General features: G+C 38.6%; 1 protein-coding gene and 1 pseudogene across 3 annotated transcripts; one reads left to right on the top strand and one right to left on the bottom strand.

The window, feature by feature from the left end:
* Nucleotides 1-2,609: 2,609 nt before the first annotated feature.
* LOC102708276 (putative disease resistance protein RGA3) lies at nt 2,610-13,769 on the bottom strand. 3 transcript variants are annotated; one of them, XR_001551088.2, is made up of 6 exons: nt 13,451-13,769; nt 11,693-12,821; nt 9,080-11,201; nt 8,837-8,975; nt 8,570-8,720; nt 2,610-2,804 (listed from the first exon to the last, which is right to left on the bottom strand). XR_001551088.2 is itself a non-coding variant. In XM_015841237.2 (4 exons), the coding sequence occupies exons 1-4, from the start codon at nt 13,753-13,755 to the stop codon at nt 8,932-8,934; spliced, it is 3,600 nt and encodes a 1,199-aa protein (XP_015696723.2). In that variant the 5' UTR covers nt 13,756-13,769; the 3' UTR covers nt 8,836-8,931. The 3 variants fall into 3 exon arrangements, 1 of the variants encoding a protein (XP_015696723.2); XR_001551087.2 differs by lacking the exon at nt 2,610-2,804 and adding an exon at nt 4,250-5,267; XM_015841237.2 differs by lacking the exons at nt 2,610-2,804; nt 8,570-8,720 and having other exon boundaries at nt 8,836-8,975.
* Nucleotides 4,444-5,577, top strand: LOC107304999 (annotated as a pseudogene).
* Nucleotides 13,770-14,071: the final 302 nt, after the last annotated feature.

The raw sequence follows: 14,071 nt of genomic DNA, 5'->3' as shown, positions 1-14,071 counted from the left end.
TCTAGAACTTTGGACGAAATAATTTCCTTTGGGGCGCGAAATTCCAGAAATTTTAAACCCTGACGTACAATGCTTGAAAAGTGTCATTTCTAAGACTTGATCTACACATGTGGAATAATCTCCTTTTAGTTCCTCTTTAATCATGGATGGCCCTAGCTAGTTTTTGAAACAAAGAAAGAAAGAACATATCTTCAGATTTATTTATAGCGTGCTGGCGCACACACATTCACCCAGATATGTGTCATTAGAGAGAAGAGAGAGATCTGTGTCATTAGAGAGAAGACATAATAATCCAGAGAGAAAAGAGAGAGGGTGCAATAGCAAATGGGGAACACAGCTTGCAGGCTGTCGTGCCTAGGGTCGTGCGTGTCCTGCCACTGCGGCCTGGGCTGCTTCAAGAGGGCGCCGGAGCTGCCGCCGCCGGCGGCCGGCCGCCGTCACGCCCACGGCGTCGAGCTGCCCCTCAAGGACGACGACGACGACGCCGCCGCCGCCGACGACAAGATACACCCGACCGCCACCGGCGGCGCCGACAGCTGATGAGAGTTTGTATCTCGGTGTCTCGATCACCAAGTAATTATATACTCCCTCCATATTTTTATATGTATAACACCATTGACTTTTAAGATTACGTTTGACCATTCGTCTTATTCAAAATTTATATCCAAATATGTAAAATTATAATACATACTTAAAGTTCCTATAATAATAAATTATATTATAACAAAATAGTTAATAATTGTTTTTTAATAAGACGAATGATTAAACGTAGATCTAAAAGTCAACGGCGTCATATAAAAAATATAAAAAAATATAGAGTGAGTACGTGATACGATGGTCCATGTTTCCCTTTATTTGTTTTTTTTTTATTCTTTTTGGGTGATGATCCATGTTCATCTGATCATGTGAAATAATTGAGCAGGCAACCTTAATTCGACTTCGACATGCGTGATGATATATTATACGGCTGTTTGTAACTAATTATATATGCATATATCTATCATATCTGCACTGCTAGCTCTTATGGGTGTCTGCTTTGCAAAATAAATTATACTTAGTTATGATATGTTCAGTGTTACGTACTTACATAGTACGTGTGGGATTAATTGCTTTGTTTACTTTGTTAAATTCTGTGTGTATTGTTTGGCATTCTGTGGTCGGATCGAACTCTACGGTTTAAACTAGTTACCAAGTCTAGCAAATATGTACTCTCTCCATTTCGTATCTCTATTTCGTAATGTAAGATTTCCTAATATTACCTAGATTTATATAGATGCTAATAAATCTAGTATACATATATAAATTATATACATTTATCAATGGAATGAATTAAGATAAGGTTAGAAAGTTCTTACAGTATGAAACATAGGTAGTAATACATTTTTCAATAATGTAAGGTCATTTTACAAATCTATGTATGCAATGAGCTGCTCATGGATAGATTGATACCAAATACTATAATAGGCACATTTGGGCAGGAGAACACAAAGCAAAAAAAATGAAAAAAAAAGAATAATACCGCTAATCAAATGCAAATTAAACCTATTTCTGCTTTGCCACCCCAATAATAATGAGAAAGATACCTATTGTGATACACTCTACATGTGTATCAGGGTTTCACTTTGTTAAAACCGTGGACCGATGGTAGGGTGATAATCATGAAGAAACCATACAAATTTGAGTTAAAAAAATTGTATGGCGCGGTATATGGGTGGTCAAACCACGCGATGCCATGCGATTATTGTGGTTTCTTTAGCAGTGATGATAATCATGGCATTTGGAATGATAATGGTGACGATTTTCACGATATCGATAATCACGGTTTTGGTGCGAAAACCACATGATATGTCACGGTATATCACCACTAATTTTTCAGATTTCTTTTTCCAATTCTTTTCAGAAATTTTGAATTCTCAAGATATTTCCTGAACGTAACCGCGGCAAGCCGTTATCGCACCCAAACGACCTGACTGACAATTGTCATAAGTGAAACCCTGGTGTATACATGCTTTCCATTGCTATGTGCTTACTATGCTATGAGCTTACTGTAAATGCTAATAATGGTACTTACTGGCCACACTATTTGAATGGACTTTGAGTAGGGAGAGGTCGAGAAAAATGCTATCTACCTCATTATATTAATTCAGTTGATATTCCTCCATGTAATTAACTTCTCCAATTAATGTATCTTAATATTCATACCACAAAATAGCATATCCAATTGAATTATGTCCACCAAGAAAAATCCGATTATTGTGGCTGATTCTCGGGCCTTTTCACTACCAGACTACCCTGAGGGTGCGGAACCCTCACGAAAATGCATTTTACCATCAGAAATTATTTTTCTGTGGATGGACCAACATAATTTACCCACAGAAAAAAACACGGAAAATTCAGTTTTTTTTGTAGGTTTCCCTACAGAGAAACAGTTCCTATCGGCCTTTTCCTGTGGGGAGAACACATCAAAATCGATCGCGTCAGAATTTTGGCATCTAAATTGTTACGTGCCACCGTCAGAAAAAAAAAGTATCGATACCGTCAGAAAAACTGTCTTCCAAAAACTTGGTTGTTTTACTAATACACGTCAATTCATCCATGAAAATTCAAGCAAACTTGCAGCTCTTCAACATACAGTACCAATGCATTCTTCCAAATTTAAAACAGTATTATACAAAGCATTCGACATAATATACCTTATGTTCAATTCAACAAGAACGTTTGATAACCACTGTAAATTGATTACCATGTCCTCTAGAGGCAATGATCCAAGTTCTTTCTCCTTTCTCCAGCCTGCATCCAGAACTCTACAAATCATTTCCTTTTTTTTTCTTTTTTGAACAATCGGGTCAGTAAGACAATTAACACCTAGAAATGCATTTTTAATTAAATCACCCAATCTTTAGCTGGCTCATCACATATTTGACCTTATGTTGAAAGACTCTTGACAGACTCCACATCAAGAGTACTAGATCAGCTAGCTGTCTCATTTTGTTTGTTTCATAACCCATCAATGAGGTGGACTTATTGTTCAAGCAAATTTATTTTGAACAAAAATATCATTTTAAACAAATAGTTGTTATAGGGATGGACATGATCCGTAGGTAATTTAAGGCTAGGTCTGGTTCAACTAAATAAACTAACTTATAAAACTTAGCTCATTTGATTAAACTAGAGCTGGTGTAAATTACCTACACGATGACCCACAGCCATTCCTTAGAGCTGTTGCCCGTTTGCAGTGTCCACCAATCTTTCTGCCATTTCTTGGACATAATAGTGTGCAATTGCACCCAAATATCACTTTAATTAAATGGCTCATGTGGGACCAAAGCATATGAAGGCAAACAATCAAAGCAGGAGATGAAGATAATATGTAGACTTGCAAGAGACATTTTGATGACACGTGGAACCACATATAGCACAACAATTGGAAGAGAATCATACAGGGACATAGGCTGCAACAGAACTTTTTTTACAAGTGTTGTGTGTTGTGTAAAGTATATTTAAAAATTAGTTATTCATACAAAACGACGTGTTTACTCTTGTGCATTCAAATGTGCAATTCACCCTCCCAGATAATCAGTAAGATAATGTTACTTCTGAGTTGGTACCAACTTTTATCAGATAGACTGATATAATTGCCACCACTAATTATTACTCCTTCCAATTCCATAATATTTGTCGGTTCAGACGAAGATCAAACTTTTAAAACTTTGACTATAAATAACTTTCAAAATTTTACTTTAATTGAAACTTTGACAATAGATTAATATTAAAATCTATTTCAATAAAATCACATGCTTATTGATATTTTTATATATATTGTAATAGAAAATCATGGTCAAAGTTGTTTATTGGAGACCATGTTCTTGTTCAAACGATAAGTATTATGAAACCTAAGAGAGTAATTGTTGATGTTAATTCTCTCTTCTCTCGTAAACCCACACCATATCCCAATTATTTCTAGTCTTTTTATGGCTAAAATTATGGTGCAAGTTGGATAACAGTAAATTTCTTTTTACTGTTGGATAACAATACATATCCCAAGTACATGTTCCAATTGACTTCACCTTTTTGGATGTTGCTACAGAAAGCCACAAAGCAAAATGCATCTGATTAAGCACAGAGCAAATCGAACATGCACCTCATCTTTAACATTTTTCCTATGCAAAAATTCCTTGCAGCAACGCGTGAGGTTTTCATCTAGTTTTCCTTCTCTCCAAGGCCTGAGGAGTTAAGCATATCTTCTCACTTTTCTTTTAATCTGCTATCATCTGCCATTGTTTGTAATGATTAGGCATCTCAAACCTGAATGGTTGTTTCGGTAGCTATCAGTAAAGATTATTCCATTTACATAGCAAAGTAGCAGCCTAGCTAGCAGGCTGCTAGTTATCTCCTAATATATTCCTTGCAAGGTAGAGTACTGAACACAAGCTAGCTTTATCTATGGGCAACTGCTGCTGCTGCAAGGATGCCCCAAGTGATCAATCCAGACCGAAAACTTCTCAAGCCCTCCTCTTCAAGGGCCAGATCCACCCAAGTTCATGAATGGTCCACCACCTCCATCTGTAGTTGTTCGAGACTCCATGAAAGGCGGGAAGGGAGGAGGTGGCTTACAGGAGCAAGAAGACGAGGATCCGTGTGCTCCTCCACCTGCAAATTCGCCTCGTCACAGTCCTCCTTCTCCTCCTCATCATCATCATCAATCGCTTTGTCCTCCAATGGAGCAACCAAGGGGAAGAGTCCAACACAAGAGAGACGATAGTTTGGATGCTTCTCCGCCTATCGAGATTCTTCGTCAGGCTCTTCCTCCTCCATTGGAGCAGCCAAAGGGAAGAGTTCCACACAAGGAAGATGGTGTAGATGCTTCTCTACCTACAAAGATGCCTCATCAATCCCTTCCTCCATTGGAGCAACCGAAGGGAAGACTTCTACACAATAAAGAAGATGGCATCGATGCTTCTCTACCTACAAAGATTCTTCATCAATCCCTTCCTCCACTGGAACAACCAAGGGGAAGAGTTATACACAAGAAAGATGCTGACTTGGATGCTCCTTCTCTACCTGCAAGGATTCCTCATCAATCTCCTCATCCTCCATTGGAGCAACCAGGGGGGAGAGTGTTACAGAAGAGAGAAGGATTGCCTGCTTCTCCTCTGCCTGGAAAGATGCCTCATCACTCTATTGCTCCTCCAATGAAACAAGCTAGTGGAGTTACAGAAGAAGTCTTGTGTGCTCCTCTTAGAGCTGCAATGCCTCGCAACTTCTCTCTGCAACAAGAAGAAAGACAAAGAACTTCCTCGCGGTCAAAGATACCCTACACTCCTATCCTACCACTGCAGGAAGAAAATAAAAGTTCACATCGAGAAGAAGGTAGCTCGCGCAAACTTCTCCCTACAAAGACGCCTGAATCTTCGTTTCTATCCCAGAAGGAGGGGAGAGCAAGAATGTTGCACAGGGAGGAAGATTATCATATATAAACATTGTTCTTTTTAACATTTTGCTGTTCTATTGTATTTATTTGTTTTACAGTTTCTATTGTAAGATCATATCATGATTAATATTTTATGGTAAATAATTGCCTTGCAAATTAATTTATTAATAATTTTGTTTGGAAATATTTGTGGTGTTGGTGTAAATGAGTGTAACTAGTGTGGATCATTGCAATATCTGTGCCTAAAAATAGTTGGTTTATTTCTATGTGTGGATGTGACTTGAGGTCAACATTTAGCCAATGGTAAAGACGTGACTAGGTTTAGAGAGGAACCAAGGTCTAATACAGTCAGGATGCTATATGGTCAGACAAGGTCTAATACAGTCAGACTAGAGTTAGAATACTTGGAGGTCAACAATGATTAACAGTGGGATCGGGACTAGGCTCATGGACAAACTGAGGTCCAGACGGTCAAGAATATCGGGTCATGATGTTGAATACGAGGTGGCACGCAATAGAGGGTCAACATGTGAGAATGGACTCGTAACGTGCTTCACAAATTATGGGTGCAAATACCAAAGAAATTGGGAAGAAATATGAACAGAAAGTTAAGAAAGAAAATTATTATTTGGATGCCGGAATTTGGAATGAGAGAATTTAATTTGGTAAATTAAATTAGTTTTGGAAATTTATGTTTTGGTTCCTACTACGACAACTAAGAGTTATACTCCTTGTCGGACAGGAGTTTACTCCTAGGCTGCGTTCGTTCACCCCTCCAAGTTAACTTAACACCCTCGTTTTTTGCACTCACGCTTCCCGAACTGTTAAACGGTGTATTTTTTTGCAAAAAATTTCTATTGGAAAGTTGTTTTTAAAAAATCATATTAATCTATTTTATATTTTTTTAAATTACTAATTAATTAATCATATATTAATCTATTACTATGTTTCTTGTGCCGGGTAATTTAACTTACCCATGCCTCTACTGAACACGTCATTAGTTGGTGATGGAGTTTTTGGTACAAATAGAAGAGGGATTAATGCCCTAGAGTAGATCTTTTATATAACTTTTGTAAGAGAGAAAGATTAGGGTTTGAGAAGAATGCTTTGTATACAATTTTGAATACATATTCATGCAATAAAGTTGATCTGTCATCAAGTTGTGTTCTCTTGTTCTTGAGCGGTCAGAACAACGGCATAAGAGTGATCAATATTGACATGTTAGTGCACTAATTTTGGGTTCTTTTATTTCTGCTAAAAGTGGTTAATTGGTTTTTCATAACATTTACCCCATCTGGTATGCTTGGTCTTGTATTTCGATCCTACATTTGTTTAGTTGCATTGACAACTATCGAGTGATTTTTCTATTCCTTGGACTTTTTGTGACTTTACATGATTTGAGGGTTTCATTTTCTTGGTAGTATGTCTCACCTGAGCCTTCCAACTAGGGCTGTCAAAAAAGCTCGAAGCTCGTGAACAGCTCGAGCTTCTAACGAGTTGAGCCCGAGCCTGATCTGAAGCTCGCGAGCTTTCTCGAGCCGAGCTCGAGCTTCTCACGAGCTTACCTATATATGCTATTTTTATTTCTTATTTGATAAAATAGTAAATTAATAATAAATTATTATATATTTAAATGATACATTAATTTGTTTTAGTATTATATATTAATTTTAAATCTTATTTATAATTTATTTAATATAGTTAACTTAAAATTATTATTTTTATTTACAAATATCATCAAAATATCTATATCATATACTCAAACCAAGCTCGAGCCGAGCTCGCGAGCCTAACCAAGCTCGAGCCGAGCCTGTCTAAGAGTTCGAAGGTTTGCTAGGCTCGATTCGAGCTCGGCTCGAGCCTGGACAAGCCAGCTCGCTCGAGCTCGGCTCGTTGACATCCCTACTTCCAACCGAGGGTATGTACAATGGTCTTATGTCAACTATCTTGGAGATTTACCATATTTATTAGGAGATGATCTAATAGAAAGCCTAACTCATTAATATAATAATATTGTATAGACTATGTGTTGAGTCAAATTATTGATTATATGAAGTTATGACAGAGAACTAATAGATAATGTATTGTACTTGTTTATATAACATCTAAATATGATGTGAAAAGTATACAGATAGCAACCATCTAAAACATTGTTATCTAGTGACTCACTCCTAAAGTTGCTTTCTATAGAGTAGGATGCTTCATATTTCTTGTTGCTTTTCTTTGGATTTCTGTTTCTTTTTTTTTTGGCATTACTACAATCATGGGTAATTTCTACATACTTCTGTTCTGATACTTTGTCAATGCAAATAGAGAAAGCTGTACCTGAATATCAAAGTACCGAGTTTTCTATTGATGAAGGTAAATGTAAAAAAAGAAGTCTAGGAATGAGTTCGAACATTTTCCATGTTTCAAGAGCACGATTATGATCTAAGCATGATAATTTGGTGCAGTTGCACCAACATAATTTATTCATACAAGGTTATATTTAGGATAACAAACAGGGTTATTCAAATTGTGTGCATGACAGAGAAGAATCTGATACTTCATTGTTGTGTAGTCATCCAGATTGAAATATCTGTTCAAGTCGATCAACCTGAATATCTAGCATATCTCTTTGGGGAATCAATGATGCGAGGGCACAATGAAATAATCTGGAATGAATCACAAGTTTTTTTAGTATGAAAGTGTGCATGCCATATTCTTGCTGAAATGCCTGGAAAACTCCAATTTCCTTTTCCCCATTTTTCAGTTGATGCCCTATGTTGGCTGAGAAACATATGACTAGAGTGGAGGCAAATACATCAGAGCAATGATGGTGGAGCTTGTCCCTACGCTTATTTATGGCCTGGCAACCTATGCATACTGGACTAGAAGAATGGATTAAGGAAGATGATCTAACTGATACTCCTTCCATTTTATAATGTAAGACTTTCTAGCCTTACCTAGATTCATATGGATGCTAATGAATCTAGACATATATATAAATTATATACATTCATCATTTGATGAATTTAAACAAGACTAGAAAGTCTTATAATATGGTAGTAATTAAAAAGAGTACTTTAAGTTCTTTCTATGTTAATTAAATTGAAGGATGTAAAAGAATTGAAAAAAAATATTATATCGAATGCTTACTAGAGAGAACATGAAGTCATGGATTATTCTGAAACTACAAAGGGATCAAGCTTGTTTATCGATTAGGAAGCATATCTTGGAATTGCAGGAGATCGTAGAGTCTCATTGCAAAATGGATTGTCTCGACTATGTATCTTCACCTCTCTTTCTCCTGACACATGAAAAAAATAAAGTCCAGGAGTAGACATAGTGTGAGAGCATAAAAAATAGTTGATAAAAAGGTAAAGGTACTGAAATAAATACTGTGCAGGAATGATATATAAGTACCAAGTAGATATAGTCGCAATTTCCATGTCACGCCATGAGGTGTAGTTCAACGCTATTTTTTCCAAGTAGTCAATAGTTATATTAACAATGATCATTCATATCCTCTCCATTGCGACATTAGCTTCATATCCCGCTTCCTCTAGTACGCACAAATAAGTAAAGATATAACAATTTAGAATTTTGCGAAGAATGGGAGATGAAAGAGAACAAAATAGATGAACAGATACTTCTAGAATCTTGTACCTGGAAGCACAAGGGTATTTTTAAAATTTGTATCGAAGGAGAAGGGGTATTTTGTGTAGGACACGTAATATCTCCTGCCATTTTCACTAGCAAACCCCTTAACATGCATGATATTACTAATCTTTTCCCACTCTGACCAAGACTCTTTCTTGGTCATCAATATAAGCATTTTTAAGCTACAAGCAATCTCCAACTGTTCCAATTTTGTCTTCTGCAGGTATGCCGGGAGTGTTTCCATCTCCCGAATCCCCAATTGAATGCTCCGAAGTGATTTCACATTATCAAGTACCACCAGTTTTGGGCACCCGACAATGGTTAGATTCTGCATGTTGGGAAGATTGGCTATCCTCTCTAGATCAGGGTTGTCATAGCAATCAAGCTTAACAACTGAACTGAAATTCTCCACAGAAAGCAGGTGCTGAACATTAGCTACAGATAATCTTCTAAGTGCCTTTGCATGGTAGGAAAGTCCAGGAGGAAGATTGCACAACTTACAATTTCTGATATTGAGCACACTTAAAATAGGCATGGCTTCCACATGCTTCTCCCATGTCCACTTCTTCCAATTTATCATTCCTTGAAGACATAATTCATGTAACTTGGGAAAAAATACATCATTGCCAGGCCTCCTGTTCTCAGTTTTCTTTTGTTCTCTTTGGAAGAAGAAATCATATCCAACTTGCTCAATCTGTGGTGCACAGTTGACTACTAGGCAGTCCAGGCCTGGGAGCTGACCTAAACCTGAAGGGAGATGTGCACAGTTAGCCATGTCCTGTAGGTCTAACCGTCTCAAGTTCTCAATGAATTCCGCTGGCATCATTATCCAACTTGGGAGCTTCTCCCCAAAATATCCTCCAATAGTAAGCTCCTCTAAGCAGGGTGGAGGGCAAAGCATGTCAAAGACTTCTATAATATGTTCCTTATCATCCATGGCAAGATCCTTGACCTTCCCATTGACTGTCACTCTGCTTGTGCACCATAATTCAAGGCATATAAGATTTTCCTTGCTTTTAAGCTTAGCTAGTGCTGCCATAGAACTAGACGGTACAACCTCTAGACCAATTAACTTAAGCTTCCTGAGTTTTGAAAGAGGTTCTAACTCTTCCAAACTACATCTCTGCTCTCCAGTGTCTTCAATTATAATGTGGACAAGAAACCCCCAAAGCATCTCCAAATTTCCTAGTCTTCTAAATCCCCTCGGAATAGCATTAATCTTTGTTTCATCGATACTGAGGTGCATTAACTTCTCTAGCTCTGTAATGCTACCAGGAAGTTCTGCTAAACTGTTACAACCTCGAAGACCAATGTGCTCTAAAAATTTCATTTTACCAATGTTCTGGGGCAATGCAGATATGTTTGTGTACCCTAGCTCCAAGTATCTCAAGTGTTTCAGGTTACACAATGAGCCAATCAATGTAGCACATCGTGCAGCTCTTATGTGTAGTGTCCGTAAGCATGGCAGGTTACTTAAGGAATCACCAGGCTTAAACTTAATATTTCCAAATAATAACAATGTTCTTAGTGAATGTTGTTTCTGTAAATTACTCCACTCTATTTCATTTTCTGATATAGATAGCCGGAAAAATTTTGATGAAGGGAGGTTTGTCAAATTTTGTGTGCGCCCCACCACTAAAGCTTCATCTCTAGCCACATGCTGAGCAAATGAGCAGACAACATCGTGCATGATACAATATTCTTGATTATAGTAGTCGTCATGAGGCTGTAAAAGATTTCTCATAACTAATTCCTTATAGTAATCAATTCCTAATTGTGTGGAATTCCCATCAGTTCCAAGGAATCCTTCAGCAGTCCACATGGCAACAACCTTATCTGGACCAATTATTTCATCTTTAGGAAAAAGTGAGTAGTATACAAAGCACTGCTTCAAATTAGGAGGTAGATCTTCATAGCTCAAATATATTGCCCTGTTTAGTTCATCAGGCAGTACAGTTTTTGACCATACCTGATTGTCCAGAATATTTTCCCAATCATTTTTTGTTCTACTTCTCTTGCATAAGACACCTCCTACTACTTTAATTGCAAGTGGTAGACCATCACATTTTTCTACAATCTTCATCCCACTTTCTTTGAGCCTTTTACTCTCAGATTCACTCAACTGTACCTACAAAAAATTCAAATCTATAACATTAACAAAATAACATCCAGAATTGATTTTTTTTAACAACGCAAGAGAGCTGCGTGTAATTTTATTAAGTGCAAAAGTACAACATCGGGATGAACATCCTAGCCCAAACATTCATACACACACACACACCTCAAACAATACAAAAAACATTGCAAAAGCACACCACACTGAAAGAAATGACCAAAACCACCTAAAGACCAACATCCTGAGCAGTCAGCCATGGCAGAAAATGGATCATTTGTTCTTATATATGATTTCTAGAAAAAGAATTAAATTTTTCTGGCAGTATAATACATTTAAACCCATTTAGGTTATGTCGACAAAACGAATGGATAAATTTATTCAGAGTATGACTAAAAAAATATTCAATAGCTAATCCAATATGAAAAATATAGTTAAGGCATTAGTTGAAAAAAAAAACTTTTCTGATGCCACATTTGATGGCACATATAATGGCAAGCACTAACCTGTTCCTTGAGCATGGCCCATGCATCTTGGGGTCCCAATTTGCTGACATGGTGCAAGTGTACAGCATTCATCTCTCGAGCAACTCCTTCATTTCTCGTGGTGATCAAAACTCGAGATCCGCAAGCACCTGCATTGGCTGGAGTTTTAAGCACCTTGTCCCATGGTTTTTGATTCCACATGTCATCCATCACCAGCAAAAATTTCTTCCCCATCAGGGTACTGCATAAAATTGGCTCAAGTAGGGACTTTTCTTGAATGCCACCGTGCTCACCACCAGCAGCAGCTATGGCAGTTCTGAGCAGATCAACTTCATTAAAGTCCTGAGTGACACTCAACCATATCTTCGTGTTAAATGAGTCTCTGACCGTTTGATCACTGAAGATCTTTTTGGCAAGGGTAGTCTTGCCAATTCCTCCGACACCTAGGATAGCAACAACAGCAACTTTGTTGCTTTCACTTCCACTGTAAGCAACAACATTACCGTTATTGCTTTCACCACCACCACTAGCAACTATGTTAACAATGTTGCTATCACTGCCTCCGCCGCTAGCCTTCTCTTTTGTGAGCACCTCTACTAGCATCTTAGTATCTTGCTCAAGCTTGTTTCCAACAGCGTCTCCAAGGACGAACCCTGGCGCCATCTTGTCAATGACCTTCTTGTTTTCATTTCCATCAGCATGGCTGATGATGAATTTTAGTTGAGGAGCTTCCTTGCGTAAATCCTCCATCTTCTGGTTAAGTGACTTGATTCGGCATCCTATCTTGTGAGCAAAAAGAGGATCCTGCAAGCAAAACAGGAAGGAGTTGAAGCAGCCTGACGAGTTCTCCATGAACATGTGCCGCTCCTTAGCCTTGATCTGAACAAGGTCAGCAATGTCAGATGCCTCATACATCACACCCTTCAGCTTCCTGAACCAATCTTGTACATAGTCGCTGGCAATGTGCTTCTTCTCTGCATCATACAGGAATTTCTTGAGGCCCTCCAGAGTGGCACACAGCTTCCTGATCTCATCAGAGACACCGAGCATCATGCCAGCCTCCTCTTTCATTGTCTCGACGAGTACGTCACCAAGGTAGGATGCAAAGGCATCCAGGATCATCGTGTTGTTTGCTTTGCTTTGATCTAACCTGCAGTATAGCAAGGATTATAATGTGGGATTGCTTGGTAACTAGTCCCGCACCAAACAATTTATGCTTCTATTGTGGCTTCTGGCTTGTTAATATAGGCTCTAAGACTCTTAAGAGTGGAGCACAAGCAGCATCCACCTTGCAGCGATGTCTTTCTTGATACACGAAGCAAATCAGATGCCTAACTTGTTTCCCCTATCATCACTTTGGAGCCCAAGAATATATGCTGCTGCCAAGATTTAAGTCGAGGTATTTCGTGCACAAGACACACAAGGAACGTAGACAAGGTATTTCAAGAATGGATATAGAAAATTAAGGAGAAAACAAGCATCACTACATTCTCCTTAATAAAGAGAGAATAATTATGTTGAAGTTTGCTTAATCTTTTCTAGTATATCACTATAAATTATAGAATTGCTGGCGCTTCTCCCATGTGCACGACAATGATGCGTAAAACAAATTCTTAGATTTAACCAATCTCTAGTTCATCTAGCATCATGTAAATGACATTATTATACCAGCTACAACAGTATTGGATACTAGTACTAATCAAGACAAAAGGCACCATTTCATCCGAGTCCAGGCCGGCGCAACCTGAAGAGGACACAAAATCAAGAACAGTGCAGTACCTCCATCGACGAGGATGGGCGGGGCTAACTGCGCAGGATGCAGATCGACGGTGCGGACTCCAAAGCTGACCGAGCAAGAGGCGGCGACGGCGGCGGTGGGGACGGAGTGCCAGGGGCACGGGGCGGCGAGAAGTGGGGGTAGCGCGAGCGGTGCGAGGCGAGGCGAGTGCATCGCGAAACAGCGTAGGTAGCGTAGGGAGGGCGGGGGCCAAGCCGCCGGCGATGCTGCGATGGGGTGGGAGACGACGGCGAGGCCGCCGGGGCGAGCAGCGGCGGCGGCGGCCGGCAAGCTTGGCAGCGCACATGCAAAGGATGGGCCGACTCCTTTCGGCCCATGAAATGCCGAAAGAGAATTCTTTTTTAGTCTAGAAGTTGACCCGAGGCCTAGTAAAAATACTGGACACTCGCTCTGTCCGATCGGTTTACCGATTATTTTTTATTTCTTAGCATAATGTTGATTTTTATTATTTTTATGCGACCATCCTAAATTAGTAAAATATGTATAAATAAGTCAATATATCATTATTACATGGCCACAACATCAACAAAATAATTGTATTACTGTTACTTAATAAATTTATAATATAATACTGTCGTAGGACAAATTAATAGATAGTTCAA

Source organism: Oryza brachyantha, chromosome 9, assembly GCF_000231095.2.
Source record: "Oryza brachyantha chromosome 9, ObraRS2, whole genome shotgun sequence".
Classification (NCBI taxonomy): domain Eukaryota; kingdom Viridiplantae; phylum Streptophyta; class Magnoliopsida; order Poales; family Poaceae; genus Oryza; species Oryza brachyantha.
This window is presented reverse-complemented; position numbering and strand designations above follow the sequence as displayed.

Excerpts from the sequence above, each read along its gene's own strand:
- LOC102708276 (XM_015841237.2), bottom strand. The coding sequence starts at position 13,755 with ATGTGCGCTGCCAAGCTTGCCGGCCGCCGCCGCCGCTGCTCGCCCCGG. Across the intron at positions 12,822-13,450 it reads GCCCATCCTCGTCGATGGAG|GTTAGATCAAAGCAAAGCAA; the intron begins GTACTGCACTGT and ends GCTATACTGCAG. Across the intron at positions 11,202-11,692 it reads GGGCCATGCTCAAGGAACAG|GTACAGTTGAGTGAATCTGA; the intron begins GTTAGTGCTTGC and ends AATTTTTTGTAG.